General features: G+C 43.0%; 1 protein-coding gene across 4 annotated transcripts in view; it reads left to right on the top strand.

Annotated features, from left to right (window-relative positions):
• Positions 1-14,927, top strand: part of NLGN4X (neuroligin 4 X-linked) — a 539,607-nt gene that overhangs the window by 513,037 nt on the left and 11,643 nt on the right. For all 4 annotated transcript variants that reach the window (XM_074359108.1, XM_074359107.1, XM_074359109.1 and 1 more), the window contains 2 exons: positions 8,312-8,497; positions 12,197-12,986. In XM_074359108.1, the coding sequence (XP_074215209.1) occupies positions 8,312-8,497; positions 12,197-12,986 (976 nt within the window). The remainder of the gene's footprint in view (positions 1-8,311; positions 8,498-12,196; positions 12,987-14,927) is intronic.

Here is a 14,927-nt window from a genome sequence, read left to right as displayed (position 1 = left end):
GGAGAATTGGTACAATTAGTGGGGAGGGAAGGTATACCTCGGTGGTAAAGTGTGTGCTTAGCATGCACGAGGTCCTGGGCTCAATCGCCAGTCCCTCCATTAACATAGATACATGATAGATAGATAGATAGATAGATAGGTAGGTAGGTAGGTAGATTGATAGGTAGGTAGGTAGATAGATAGATAGATAGATAGATAGATAAAGATGGGTGATTGGATGGATACGTAGGTAGGTAGGTAGATAGATTGATAGATTGATTAGATGGATGGATGGATGGATGGACGGACGGACTGACGGATAGATGGATGGATGGATGTGTGGTTGGGTGGATGAAAAGGTAGGTAGGTAGGTACATAGATAGATAGATAGATAGATAGATAGATAGATAGATAGATAGATAGATAGATAGAAATATACATAGATTAGACATATAGACAGATAAACAGATAGATAGATAAACAGACAAAGCTAATTACCTTCCCCCCCCCAAATTTTTTTTAAAAAGAGAATTGGCACAATTAGAGTTGATTAATGTCTAATCTTTAAAAACAGAGACTTATCTTCTTTTGGGGGATGAATTTGCCCTTAACTGTTTTGGTATGTGATGCATTTAATTTTTTTGTTGTTACATTAATTTTTTTTTTCAGAGAGGAATCTTTTATTTTTTTATTAATTTTTTAATTTTTGGCGGGGAGGTAATTAGGTTTACTTGTTTATTTTTAGAGGGGGCACTGGGGATCGAACCCAGGACCTTGTGTGTGCTAAGCATGAGCTCTACCACTTGAGCTATGCCCTCCCCATACTCAGAGAGGAATTGTTAATTCCTGCCCTTCTAATTTCTCAGTAAAGTCTCGCCTGTATCTTCACCTGTCACGAGGACACAGTTAACAAAAATGACAATGCCGGTTCTGACAATACACCTTAGCACAGTGAGGGAGACGAGGGGATTTTATGACAGATCACAAGCCAGGTGTGTCTCCTGTTGCGCGAACACAGACTTGCAGCGATCTCATCTCCCGCACTTGGTGGAATCCTCTTCCAGTGTCTTCCATCGGGTTTTGAAATCAGCTACCATTCGGGGTCTTGTAAGAAGAAAAATGATTTTAATGAAAATCCAACCCAAGGATGCATTATGATTGACGATGACAGGGACTCGAGAGCAATGGGCATAGGACCCTGACATCTTTGGAAGGAAAAATAGCAAAAACTTTACAAAAACACTGGTCTGAGAACAATTATACACGTCCCATTTAATAATTGAGAACTGGATGAGACAGGGAGCCTGGTCAAAGCATTCACCCAAAGGGACAGATTTACTGTGTGATGCACAGAAGATATATTTCCAGTTTGCTCACACTCAGTGCTGGAAAATACCATCTTCTTTCTTCAGTAACCTTTTCTAGTTCTGAAGCCATCCTCTTCGGATTTTCACTCATTTGCAGATCACCCCATTCACTTGTTGCTAATCTGTGTGTTATCTCCTAGAAGATCTTCCCAGTGTTTGTTGTAATTAAAACAGTCTTCTTAATTATGTTGCAAGTTTCCCAGAGAAAAACCAGTGTTGGAAAGCTCGGGACTATTTCTGAGTACAAAAAAAGATTATGTGAGCTGGTAGACGTCCCTGGATTTTGATAGAGTTGGAAAAGAATGTGTGGTTTTTATTACATTCAGTTGTTCTTTTTTTTTTAACATTTTTTATTGAGTTATAGTCATTTTACAATGTGGTGTCAAATTCCAGTGTAGAGCACACTTTTTCAGTTATACATGAACATACATATATTCATTGTCACATTTTTTTTCGCTGTGAGCTACCACAAGATCTTGTATATATTTCCCTGTGCTATACAGTATAATCTTGTTTGTCTATTCTGCATATGCCTGTCAGTATCTACAAATTTTGAACTCCCAGTCTGTCCCTTCCCACCCCCGCCCCCTTGGCAACCACAAGTTTGTATTCTGTGTCTATGAGTCTGTTTCTGTTTTGTATTTATGTTCTTTTTTTTTTTTAATTCCACGTAAGAACGAACTCATATGGTATTTTTCGTTCTTTTTCTGGCTTACTTCACTTAGAATGACATTCTCCTCCAGGGACATCCATGTTGCTGCAAATGGCATTATGTTATCATTTTTATGGCTGAATAGTATTCCGTTGTATAAATATACCACCTCTTCTCTATCCAGTCATCTGTTGATGGACATTTAGGCTGTTTCCATGTCTTGGCTATTGTAAATAGTGTTGCTGTGAACACTAGGGTGCAGGTGTCATTTTCAAGTAGGGTTCCTTCTGGATATATGCCCAGGAGTGGGATTCCTGGGTCATATGGTAAGTCTATCCCTAGTCTTTTGAGGAATCTCCATTCTGTTTTCCATAATGGCTGCACCAATTTATGTTCCCACCAGCAGTGTAGGAGGGTTCCCTTTTCTCCACAGCCTCTCCAGCATTTGCCATTTGTGGACTTTTGAATGATGGCCATTCTGACTGATGTGAGATGATACCTCATCATAGTTTTGGTTTGCATTTCTCTGATAATTAGTGATATTGAGCATTTTTTTCATGTGCCTATTGATCATTTGTATTTCTTTCTTGGAGAATTGCTTGTTTAGGTCTTCTGCGCATTTTTGGATTGTGTTGTTTCTGATCATCTCACGGAAAAATTAAAACAAACCAGGTTAATTGTTGTCTGCCCATGGAGAGTATCTTACAGTAAGTCTCAGGAAACACCACCACCATCACTCTAGTTTTGCAGTTGAGGGTAGGTGAGTGTATCTAAACAGAGCAGCATGTTTTGAATGTGTGCCCCTTTTAAAAGGAATTAGAAAAATTATGTTTCATCATTTGTAACATCGAGTTGTAAAAGTCATCGCTTTTCTTACATGCAATTCATCGTGACCTGAACACCACAGAGGGACAAAATTTATATCTTCTGTATGCCCTATAAGTAAACTTTGATGGCAAACTGTATGAGTTTCGATCCTAGTAAGTTTTACAGTATTCTTACTGAAGACAAATTGCAGCCGACAAATAATTAAAAAAAAAAGTTTCATGTAGGTTTTCAAAATGTCTACAGAAATCCACTCAAATAATGCATCATTGTCCCTCAGCTTTGAGCACATTACTTGGGTCAGTGTGTGTACGTAGTAAATATTGGATGAAGAAGCAAGTCCTTAATTTTCCCAGCGTGGTTGAAAGTGTGATATATTTTTGTCCTGCCTTTCTGTTTAGACTCTAAGCAAGTAGTCAACACTTAATAAACAAACTGAATAAATAAATATGTTCCACCTTCATGCAAAGTTATTCACCACCCCCTCTGCACTTACAGAGCATACACACTTTCTTTATCATCTGTATCGTTTTAAAAGACAGATTCTAAGTAGAGACCAGGAGTCAAGTTCCTCTGTGGACCCGTTGATGAAGGACACCTGTCCTTCCTCGCTAGGTGCAGGAGACACAGAAATCAATAGCAGTGTTTCTGATTGCAAGGAAGTCATTCTGGTCGGTGAGCGTTTTTGAACACAGTGCTTCTGTGTGTGTTTGTACAATTAGTTCCCCAAGCTATGTTGTGGGACCCCTACTCTTCTCAGTCCCACAGTTGACAAAAAGTGGGGCTTTGCCCTCTGGTGTCACATGCCCGAGCCTTTGCCGTGGATTCACATCCGAGGCTGACGGACTCTGAATCCAAAGAAGCCAGTCCCCCTGATGCTGACCTCCGAGCAGACAGCCTTCACGTAGGGCGGTAAGGTCTGTAACAGAAAGTCACTTAGAGCGGTTTACTGTCGTGAGAGAACTGAGAGCATGAGGACCGACTGGGAAAGGGACCCGCGTGGGTAGCGGGCGAGAGCTGGAAGGGCAAGGCGCCTGTGTCTGTGTCTGCCGGCGATTTCTGCCTAAGGGGCTGGACCACGGACAAACAGTGTGGTCTGGCGTGAGGCCATACGTACAGGCGGAAGGCAGATGACAGGACCGTGGCAGCCCTGTGTACGGCATCCTGGCTGGAGGGGACCGCATATAAAAAGGCAACAAAATATAGAAACGCAAGGCACACCCCAGGGCAGTTATGTGCAATGGGGTAGACTCACCGGCTGAAGGATGCGGGCAGGGCGTGTCCAGAGATGTGAAGGTGGGGTCACGGGGTCGTAGAAGTCCCACAAATGCATCTGACTTTAAAAGAGACTTGGTATATTGTGTGTGTGTGTCTGTGTGTGATTGCTAAAAAAAAAAAAAAAAAAAAAAAAGTCTATAAATTAGAAGGAAATAACAGATATTTTAAAAATTTTTTTAAATGCTGGGGGTGGGGAAGGAAAAATTAGGACTTTGGGATTAGCAGATACACACCACTATATACAAAACAGATAAACAACAAGGTCCTACTGTGTAGTAAAGGGAGCGACATTCAACATCCTGCAAGAAACCATAATGACAATAATGCAGGGAGTCCCATCATTAATATAATATAGAGCTTTCTGTCCCTCCCACCCTTTTGACTGCTTTTCGTATTTCTACCTCTGCCCTGATTGTCATCACGCAGATTTCTGTCTGGGCTGCATGCGTGTGACCTCAAGTCAAGTCTGTCTCTTCTCACTGGAACAAATTTTTATTGAAACATCTCCTTTTTGCTTTTACTCCATTAAATTTAAACATCGTGCGTACGCACACTCGTGCACAGATACGTGTATGTATATACAGGTAAGAAGGAGGGGTTCTGATGTAATAAAGGCTGGGATTTGCTATCTGTTGCGAATCCTCACGCCACACCGAAGAAACAAAATTTGTAAAAAGTAGGTCATTCTGCAAAAGTAAACGTATGGAGATATAGGTACACGTATGTACAGTTCTTTCAGAAACAGAGTTGAAACCGTAAGTTAATTCTGCCAGTTTCTGCTACATACACAGCCTGAACATGTAAAAGATATTTTTATATATATATATATATATATATATATATATATATATATATATATATATATATATATATTCACTTAGTAATTGTCTTCTGGTTAATGGTAACCCCCCCCCCAAAATGCCCATTGTGCTTATGGAATGAATTATCCCCTAAAAGAAGGGCAGTCATTTGGGGCATTAAAGACGTGTGAGCCCACTGCATTCCCTGCCGTTGCCTTGAAGTGGATGCAAAGCCACGTGACCCGGAGCCGTGCGCCTGAGCTCTTGTAGTGCAAAACAACGAGGAGCGTTTAGGTCATGATTACCTCTCCTAAAAGCCTGCCACATTCTATTCCACAGCGATAGGAAGAGCAAACATAAAGTTCACGATACTCATTTCATTTAACATGTAGGCGGGGAAATGGGATTTGGGTTTTTCCAGCATCTTTTCCATGAACCATGTTCAAAAATAGTGTGTTTGTGTGTTTGTGTGTGTGTCTTGTTCCCTCCACTGCTTTGAATGAACCCAGCATCCATCTGGTCACTAATCTGTCTGAATTCAAATGGTCTCTTTTGTGTCCGTCTTTGATTGTTCAATTGTTGGGGGTGGGGGCCAGAGGCTTACTGATTTACAAGCTTCGCTTCAGAGACAGTAAATCTCAAAAACCAATGTTTCATCAGCTGAAATGCTCAGAGGATTTTGGAGCCGAGAATGCCTGTCCATGAAAGGAGCCATTTGTTGAAAAATCTCTGGTGTCAGCCAGGCAAGGGGCCGCTTCCACGAATTCGTCTAAGGCATGTAAAGAACCTCATATACTCATCTGAGAAACTGACTTCTAGGGATGTCTCTGTCTTTGGCCACAAGTGTGTGGCTGTCTGCAAATCTATCAGCTGCTCACATGTCGATCGGACAGTCCATGCTGGGAAACCCCACATGTGTCCCATGTCTCCATTATCTCAAGCACTGTATTTTGACCATCAGAAGAGAAAAGGAATTTGCTCTCATAGAGAAAATAAATCCAGTGCCTTGCACTCCTTCTGTACCTGCGATGGGGACTTGGAGCCATTGATCATTTAAATTAAAAAAAAAAAAAAAAACAGGAAAACAAAATGAAATAACCCCTGGATGTTTGAGTACATGAAGACGCCAGGGCAGATGCTATGGAAACCCCAGCTTCAAAAACAACCCCAAACAGGTTCATTTGCTCAACTTCAGAGACGTGCCTGGGGAGTTGTTTCCCTCGGGACTTTTGGAAAGAGGTCAGAATCCCAAAGACCAAACCTTCCAGTGGTGTGATCTTTTCAAGAAGTGGGACTTGCCAGGGCACCGAATGTTAGTAAGACTGCCCTTGGGGAGGTGACGACAGTCAGGTTTCTGTGGGGAGGGAGGGGCGCTGGTTGAATAGAAGCTGGTGGATTTAGCACACGTTGCAAATGCTCAGGCCTTTCTGCGCAGCAAACGATGGGCTGATAGACGCCTGCGGGGGAGCAGACTCAGGGAGGGAGGCGGCCGGAGCAAACGCCGCCGGAAAGGGCCTGCAGCCTGCAGACGTTAATCACCTCTTTTCCTTAATGAGGGCAGAGAGGCTTGTCTTGGGGTGATTACCCGGCACCCAAACGGCCATTATCCGCCCGTTTTCCTGCACAAAGCCGCGTGAAAGAGGCTTTTCTCCCAAGCAGGCCGCGATTCATTTTACCAGAAAAGCGTGTAGAACGCAGAGGGATGAATGCAGGGGACACGGAACATTTCCCGGGCATGAAGCACTAATTAGTAATTGCTAATTAAAAAAGGGAGCGCCTGGTAATGTCTGAACCTGCCCTCTCGTCACAGCCAAGCTCACGTCCGCCCCCATGAGCTTGAGACGGGGTGCGATTTGTGGGATGAGCCCCGAACGTGCAACCTTGTCATGTTGCATCTCAGGCTGCGGGGCTGTGAGCCCTAATGACTGCAGGACGGCAACCACAATGACAAACAACCACCCCGTCCTGCTGCTTTCCTTTGAACCAGGCCATTCGTTCCTAATCCCCTTTGGCTCCCGTATTCCACTTTCCACAGGTGCTTGGCGAAGTTCTGGGAAGCCCTGTTCCCTTAACGGATGTGAGACCCTTTCCGTTAGGATTTTGTTTCAGGTTTGAGAAGCTGGTTCCCCAAGAGCTCCTGGGAGGGCTGTCACCTTTGGTTAGGGATGTGTGTGAAGACGTCCGTTCTGATTTCTGTGATTTTGGGGGCTTTATTCTGCCTTCGTATAAACGCTGCTGCAGGCGGCCACGGCTATTTAATAAGCATTCATTGAAATGGGTGTACGTCCTAACGTTTTGGAATAAAGAAATGGTACCGAAAGCAAAAATATCCTAACTGGGGATTTTGGAGATGAGAGCAAAAGACTTACTCAAGACAGATTTGGACATAAAGTTGGATGAAAGTTTGCACAATGATTTAAGTTTGGAGGACGCTTTATAACATATTCATAGTTTTGACTCTTGACGGCGAGAATGTCTCTTCCACAAAATGACTTGAAACGTGAGAGGAAAGCGGTGTTTCCAGGTCAAGATCTTCCTGCAGAGTGAGCTGAGCAGGCAGGGAGGGAGATCTCTGCACCTGAGCACTTTGCTACAAGTAGGTACCCGTATGGCCTTACTTGCAGCTTTGAAGGAGGAATTTAGAATTTGACGCCTGGAGTGCAATCTAATTCCTTAATTTACGGAATCCTCCTCCTTTTTAAAATAAAGTGTAGCAGCTCATGCTATTTTGGGGACGGTTGGGGAGATTTGAATATGCATTGGCTTTTGGCTGAGATTAAAGAATTATAAGTTGTTTTTTTTTTTTTTGCATGTTAACTGTAATATTTTTTTCCATGCAGAAAAAGAGATGCATACTAAACTAAGAGTGGAAGGTCATGATGGCTGTAATTCACTTTGAAATTTAAGCATTAAAAGGAGTTAAATTAAAATATGCATAAGGAACTCAGTGGGAAAAATCTATAGTGTTCTTGTAAACACTGTACACAGTCTTATGCACAGATGCCAACACAGACATTTTTTCCCCTGAAAAGCTTCTTGTAAGACCGTCTTTCATCTTGCCAAGGAGAACCGACACGTACGCAGGAATGATGAGTTGAATCTAGTAAAATTTGTAAGTCCCTGGTATCATCACCTACTGTAGATATTTTAGATCCATTTCGCCTTGTACGTTAGCCCCATACGAACCCACAGATGAGACGTGTCATCATAGCGTCCACAGAAACAAGAACGTGGTAACTGTTATTTAAACAACGTAATTCTTTCTGCCACAGAAAACCTGCTACACTGTTGCTTCGGGAGAAAAAGGAAAGCATGAACGAAGGCAACCACAAAGTATCTTTTCAAATAGCAGCAATGTTGATGAGCTTTTTTGGAGTTGACAACCCCAAATATCCTGTGCTCTTTTGCAGGGTTTTTAAGTACCGGTGACCAGGCGGCCAAAGGGAACTACGGGCTCCTGGATCAGATCCAGGCGCTGCGCTGGATTGAGGAGAACGTGGGGGCCTTCGGCGGGGATCCCAAGAGAGTCACCATCTTCGGCTCCGGCGCGGGTGCCTCTTGCGTTAGTCTCTTGACCTTGTCCCACTACTCAGAAGGTAATACAAGCACCCCCACGGTCGGCGGGCAAGCCCTGGGACCAAGAGATGAACCCGTATGGAGTTCTTACCCAAGGTGCATCAGGGTTGCCCTAAGTCTCTCTGGAAACCCCTGCAGAAAACCCCAAATGACACGTACCCACGTTCTCATCTCATAAGTCAGCTTTCTTCCTAACGTTTAAAACTGAGGTATAATTGACAAGGGACATTATGTTAGTTCCAGGCGTAACGATTTGATATACGTGTATGTTGCCAAACAGTCACCAGGGTCAGTCTCGTTAACATTCCTCACCATTTAGTTTCAATTTTTTTTTTTCTTTCTGCTGAGATTTCAAGGTTTACTCTCTTAGCAACTTTTAAGTATGCAATACAGTATTATTAACATTTGAACAATATATATTTTCTCAGTGAGATTCACGATGGTCGGAGTTGCTTACAATAATTACAGCGTAACTTCTTTGGACACGCCTACCCCTTACTTTTGCCTTTCCGACTTTCTTCGGTCATCTTTAAACTTTGTTAACTTCTATTTTCAACTTGGGACAAGTAATATGAAAGAAAAACAGTATGCAGATGATGGCTGAAGATTGGTAGATTTCATCATAAAGAAAGTTTGTAACCATGTGTTTATAAAGTCCCTTTTTTTTGTTGCAAGCTACCTCTGGGTAAGTCTTTGTTCATTGGTGATGGAGGTTCTCAGCTATGTCCAATGAGAGATTTAAAAGAAATATCAACGGGGATTCGATGCAGCTGGTCTGGAAGTACCATGGTAACTTCCTTTTGTCTCTCCTCTCAAAAATGAAACAAAAAGCAAAACAAAACAAGAGAACGTACCCCTGGGATCCCTTGGCGGGCACAGGTGAATATTTGTCGTAACGATGTAAACCATCAGGGTCGTGTTACATTTCCTTCTGTGTCACTGGTTGCTTTAAGCATTGCACCACTTCTGGGGATGGCTATAGCTCAGTGGTAGAGCATGTGTTTAGCATGCACGAGGTCCTGGGTTCAATCCCCAGCATCTCCATTTAAAAATAATAAATAAATAATGAATGAATGAATAAACAAACAAAAACTAATTACCTCCCCCCAAAAGAATTGCACCACCTCTGTTTGAACCGTTTGTATCAAAACACCTGCAACTTTAAGGGAATTGTTTTTCTTTGAAGAGTCTTGTAGTATCTTTCTTTAAAGTGCTATAAACATGCTAAAAAAAAGGGGGGAGGGAGTATAATCATGCCGAGTGACAGCACCTTATTTTATTTTTCTCGCTTCCTGCACTATGGTGGGGAAGTCGCTGACTCCTTCTGCACCTTGAATTCTCCGTTAGCAAGATACAATGATCTTCAAGTCTTCGGAACTTCTTGATTCTTGATGTCATAGTAAGGGTGAGGAGAGGCAGAATGCAGGGCTTATGTTTGTATTCATCCTTTATTTTAAGGAAAGGGAAAAGTGAGAAAATCAGATCATTGTGGTAATATTGATACCTATAGCATTTCAGGAAATACCTAGACGTTCCCACATCTCCGTGGATATAGTCGTGTTTGTCGATTAACAAAGCAGTCAGGACCACCTTCAGGAGTGATCGAACACCTGTCAGCCCCAGCTAAGTGGGGGAAGGATGTGAATTACTTAAATCAATAGATCAGAAATGAATCCGCTGTGGGACAATGCCTTGCATATGAATTCATTTCTAAAGAGAAGTTCTTGCAAAGCAACCTAGCAATAGAATCAAGAATTGCAAACATAGTCCAGACCGTTGGCCTTAGGAATGGCACTTCGAGCAACAGAGGTTAATGGAGTCAACATACACATGGGGAAAAAAAGATGTTTTCATGGAGACGTTCACCGCAGCATTCTCATAGCAAAGAAGGAAATGAAAAGCTAAAAGGCTAAAAAAGACAAGACCGTTATAAGAGGCACGTGCATTTACTCAAAGGAACAACAGTTAATTTTAAGAATTGTGCTTAAGGTACGCGTGAGCCTGGGAGACAGAGTGTAAACAGTTTACCCGGCAGACCATCACCCTGGCCGGGTACCACATTCCCTCTGGTCCTTTCATGGACAGGGATGCTATTCCAGACGACTCTCCGATCCTGAGGAAACGGGGAGTTCCTTAATTATGAAATCAGTATAATGTGCAGATACTGGCCACTGTTACATGACTCAGACCCATAGGAGAAAGAGAACCAAGGAAAGAATGATACTAAACTATTAAGGTAACTCTTCTAGTATGAATTGTAGGTGATTTTTTTCCTTTAATTTTTTGAATTTTATCACAAGTTATATTCCTTCCCTAACAAGCATATATATACACACACACACACATACACTGCTACCTCCATCATGGCCAATTGTTGTTAGAGAGAGAGAGAGAGAAAAAAAATATGTAACTTCTAGCAGCATGTTTCTAATTCTGATTGTTTTATTTTATGAAGGTCTTCAATAGATCAAATACTGACATTGTTTCCTTCAGCTGCTTTGAAACAGTCGTCTTTAGAGCCAGACGCACAGGTCAATACTTGCGTGTTTCCAGCAGAATCCGAAACACTGAGAAATTGGCCCCCACATGAGTTTGATGATGTGGTGGGCATAGCCAGGTGAATGTAAAGTCTCGATCTCGGGTGTACCTTTGGGCAATCCTCTGCTCGTTAGAATCACGTCTTCCTGATGGCAGTCGAGTTCTCTTCATCCTTGATTGCTTGAAGTCGACAGGGCATGAACTTCTGGACTTCCAGCTCACTGCTTGGTTCTCCCAGCTACTCGGGAGGCACCGAAGCTTGAGTTCAAGGAAGTGGTGGGAAGAGACAAGGAAGAGGATGCTACAATTTTCTAGCCATCATGTCTTGTCCCGGGGTAGTTAAAATCTGACTTTTATTTACTTCCAGACATCCATCTACTAGACTGATCTGACAGAAAAATTTTAAGCTACGCAGAATTTTACTCCTAAATTTTTACTCCTAAAACGGCCCCAGAGTTTTCACCTTTCTCACCAAAGAGACATGTTTAAAATGTGGCAAAATAAATTGTACAAAAGTCTTGGGCTTTGAGCAGATGCAATGTTGAAGTTAATTAAAAAAAAAATGTTTCAGTGGGACATTCAAATGATGACTTCTTTAGGAATAGCTAATTTAGTTTATTTTAATTGCACATTTTAATACCTTCAAAACAGAGAGGGTGGAAATAAAAAATAAATTCTGGATTTTATATTCTAAAGTGATTTCAGTGATTAATTTTTTCCTCATCAGAAAGTGGCACCTGGTTTTGCCAGGGAGACAAAATGGCTTTTGACCTCTTATGGCTGTGAAGCATATTTTTAGGGAATGGGGGATGTGATTGCCCTGAGATGTTTTATTTATAACATCTGAGGATGGAGATGCTAACATCACACTAAATCGAGGAAAGATAAAGCAATCGCATGTTTTTACCTCCTCAGCTAAACTATAAATGCTGTTTCATTTTTTAAAACTCTGTGTGTGCGCGTGTGTGTGTAGTGTAAGAACATCCCATAAAACCGGTGTCCAGTGGGGGGCGGAGAGGGAGAATGAGACGAAAATGACAGAAAGAGGTGCTGAAGGCTGAATGCTCCTGTATCGAGAAATTCACATGCCCGAGGGACAATCAGAGCCTTCTTTGCTGAGTCAAAGCTGCTTTTCTCTCTTTCGGCTTTTCATTTGCATGTCCACAATTTTGCACCTGCAGGTCTGTTCCAGAAGGCCATCATCCAGAGCGGGACCGCCCTGTCCAGCTGGGCGGTCAACTATCAGCCTGCCAAGTACACTCGGATATTGGCAGATAAAGTCGGCTGCAACATGCTAGATACCACGGACATGGTGGAATGCCTTCGGAACAAGAAATACAAAGAGCTCATTCAGCAGACCATCACCCCGGCCACGTACCACATCTCCTTCGGCCCCGTGATCGACGGGGATGTCATCCCGGACGACCCTCAGATCCTGATGGAACAGGGGGAGTTCCTGAACTACGACATCATGCTGGGTGTCAACCAGGGGGAAGGACTGAAGTTCGTGGACGGCATCGTGGACAACGAAGACGGCGTGACCCCCAACGACTTTGACTTCTCGGTGTCCAACTTTGTGGACAACCTTTACGGCTACCCCGAGGGGAAAGACACGTTGCGGGAAACCATCAAGTTCATGTACACGGACTGGGCAGATAAGGAAAACCCTGAGACACGGAGGAAAACCCTGGTGGCTCTGTTTACAGACCACCAGTGGGTGGCCCCCGCCGTGGCCACCGCGGACCTGCACGCCCAGTACGGCTCTCCCACCTATTTCTACGCCTTCTACCACCACTGCCAAAGCGAAATGAAGCCCAGCTGGGCGGACTCAGCCCACGGCGACGAAGTGCCCTATGTCTTCGGGATCCCCATGATTGGCCCTACGGAGCTCTTCAGCTGCAACTTCTCCAAGAACGACGTCATGCTGAGTGCGGTGGTCATGACCTACTGGACGAACTTCGCCAAAACCGGGTATGTTCTTCTCCTCATCAGATTATTGCCCACCTCCTAGCACGTCTGGTTCTTCCATGTAAGTGTTGTGTGCACGGCTGGCTAGATCACAGTACAGAGCCACACGCACACATGCACACACCTGCACACACAATAACAAGAACAGTCTTTTTCCCTCCAGGTCTAGAGAGACCTCATTTTTTCCCCCTTAGCCCTAAGTTGTTTTCTGTCAAACCAGATTTTTACTAAGGTGCTAGATGCATATTAAAGACTGCTTCCTACCATCTGGGGGTAGGATTCAGATCTGTTTCACTGTTCTACTGAAAGTTGATCCCAGAGTTTCAAATCTAAATAGGACCCTGTCTCATTTGGTAAGTAATAGGGTTATCAAAATGTATGTGCTATGTGGCAAATTGTGTTTACTGCACAGCCAAGAAATGAAATAAATCTCATAATAAATATAGAGAAATACTATCTGTGTGTATAATATATACACTGTATATGTGTATGCACAGAACTCATGTTCTCATAACTATAGAGAAATCCTATGTATGTGTGTATATATAAAATATATATAAAGCATTTCTCTATAGTTATGAGATTTATTTCATATACAAACATATTTACAAATATGTTTATTTCATTTAGATATAGCTATTTCTGCAAATTTATTTCATTAATAAATGTAAATTTTATACATGGGAATATATTTATGTATACCTATACATGTATAGAAAGCTCTTTGGCTGAATGTGGTACAAAATATACAAGAGTTATGCATACAACAGGGTCCACTGATATTGTACAGCACAGATTCTCTGCAAACAGTAAGAGAAAAGGCTTCCCAAAATCTTAAAGAGCTCCAAATATCAGAGCATCCTTTTCATTTCCTCATGTCTCATAACCTAATGGTGGAAACTAATGAGGTATCATTCTGTTCTACCTGCGTGTGCTTCTGTCATTAACCTTGAACTTCTTGTACTGAATTGAAAATGAAGATGCCCGGGCTCCGGGAAGCGATGGTAAATCTTTCTGTAGGCGGCTGGGTCGTGGAACCAGGCTCGCACACCGCGGTGGCCCTGCAGTTCCTCCAGCCTTGTGTGGCTCCGCTGTGGGGATGTGGGGATACAGGGCATGTTTCGGGGGTTAGCACGTATCATTCTTTTCAACGATTCCCAGTAGTCCTTGGTGGGAAGTGGTTTCACAGCTTTGCAGTCTTAGGAAAAGCGTGGCTTGTTGCATGGATACCATTTAAAACGGTCAGATTTGGCAAGTTTTACCTGAGAAAGGCAGCGGGAGACGGAGAACGTGCACCGTTCGGGAGAGATGCTTGTCTTGCACCACAGGTTCTTTCTCTGACAAGGTGATCGAGGTCGCGACGGCAAGTATTTCTGAGTACCCTGGTTTATTAGATTCCTAGCATTACTGTAACTAAGCATCAAAAACAACACGGCTTAACACAACAGAAACGAATTCTTTCTCCGTTTCTGGAGGCTAGAAGTTTGAAATGAAGGTGTTGGTAGAGGTGAATTCCCTCTAAAACCTGTAGGGGAATGTTTCCCCACTGCTGCCTAACTTCTGGTGGCTTGCTGGCAGTGCTTGGCTTCGCCCGATCTGCAGGGGCAGCTCTCCGAGCTGTGCGTCTGTCCTCTCATGGAGGTCTCCCAGCACATCTCTGTCCTTGTATGGCCACCTTCTTATAAGGACACCAATCACATTGCTGTAGGAGTCTTTCCTACTGCAGTGTGACCTCATCTCAACTTGACCGACTGCATCTCCAATGACCCTATGTCCAGTAAGATCACGCCATGAGGTCCTAGGAGATTGGGACTTCGGCGTATATTAATTTGAGGGAGAAACAGTTCAACCCATAACCTCTTTTAAAGGTGGGACCAGTGCCCAGTGTGTCATAGAACTGCCATTGCAAATCTTTGCATTCTCTTCAAGCAAAAAGACCCCCAT

This window comes from Camelus bactrianus, chromosome X (assembly GCF_048773025.1).
Source record: "Camelus bactrianus isolate YW-2024 breed Bactrian camel chromosome X, ASM4877302v1, whole genome shotgun sequence".
Taxonomy (NCBI): Eukaryota; Metazoa; Chordata; class Mammalia; order Artiodactyla; family Camelidae; genus Camelus; species Camelus bactrianus.
Note: the sequence above shows the minus strand (reverse complement) of the source record. Positions and strands in the feature narration are given on the sequence as shown.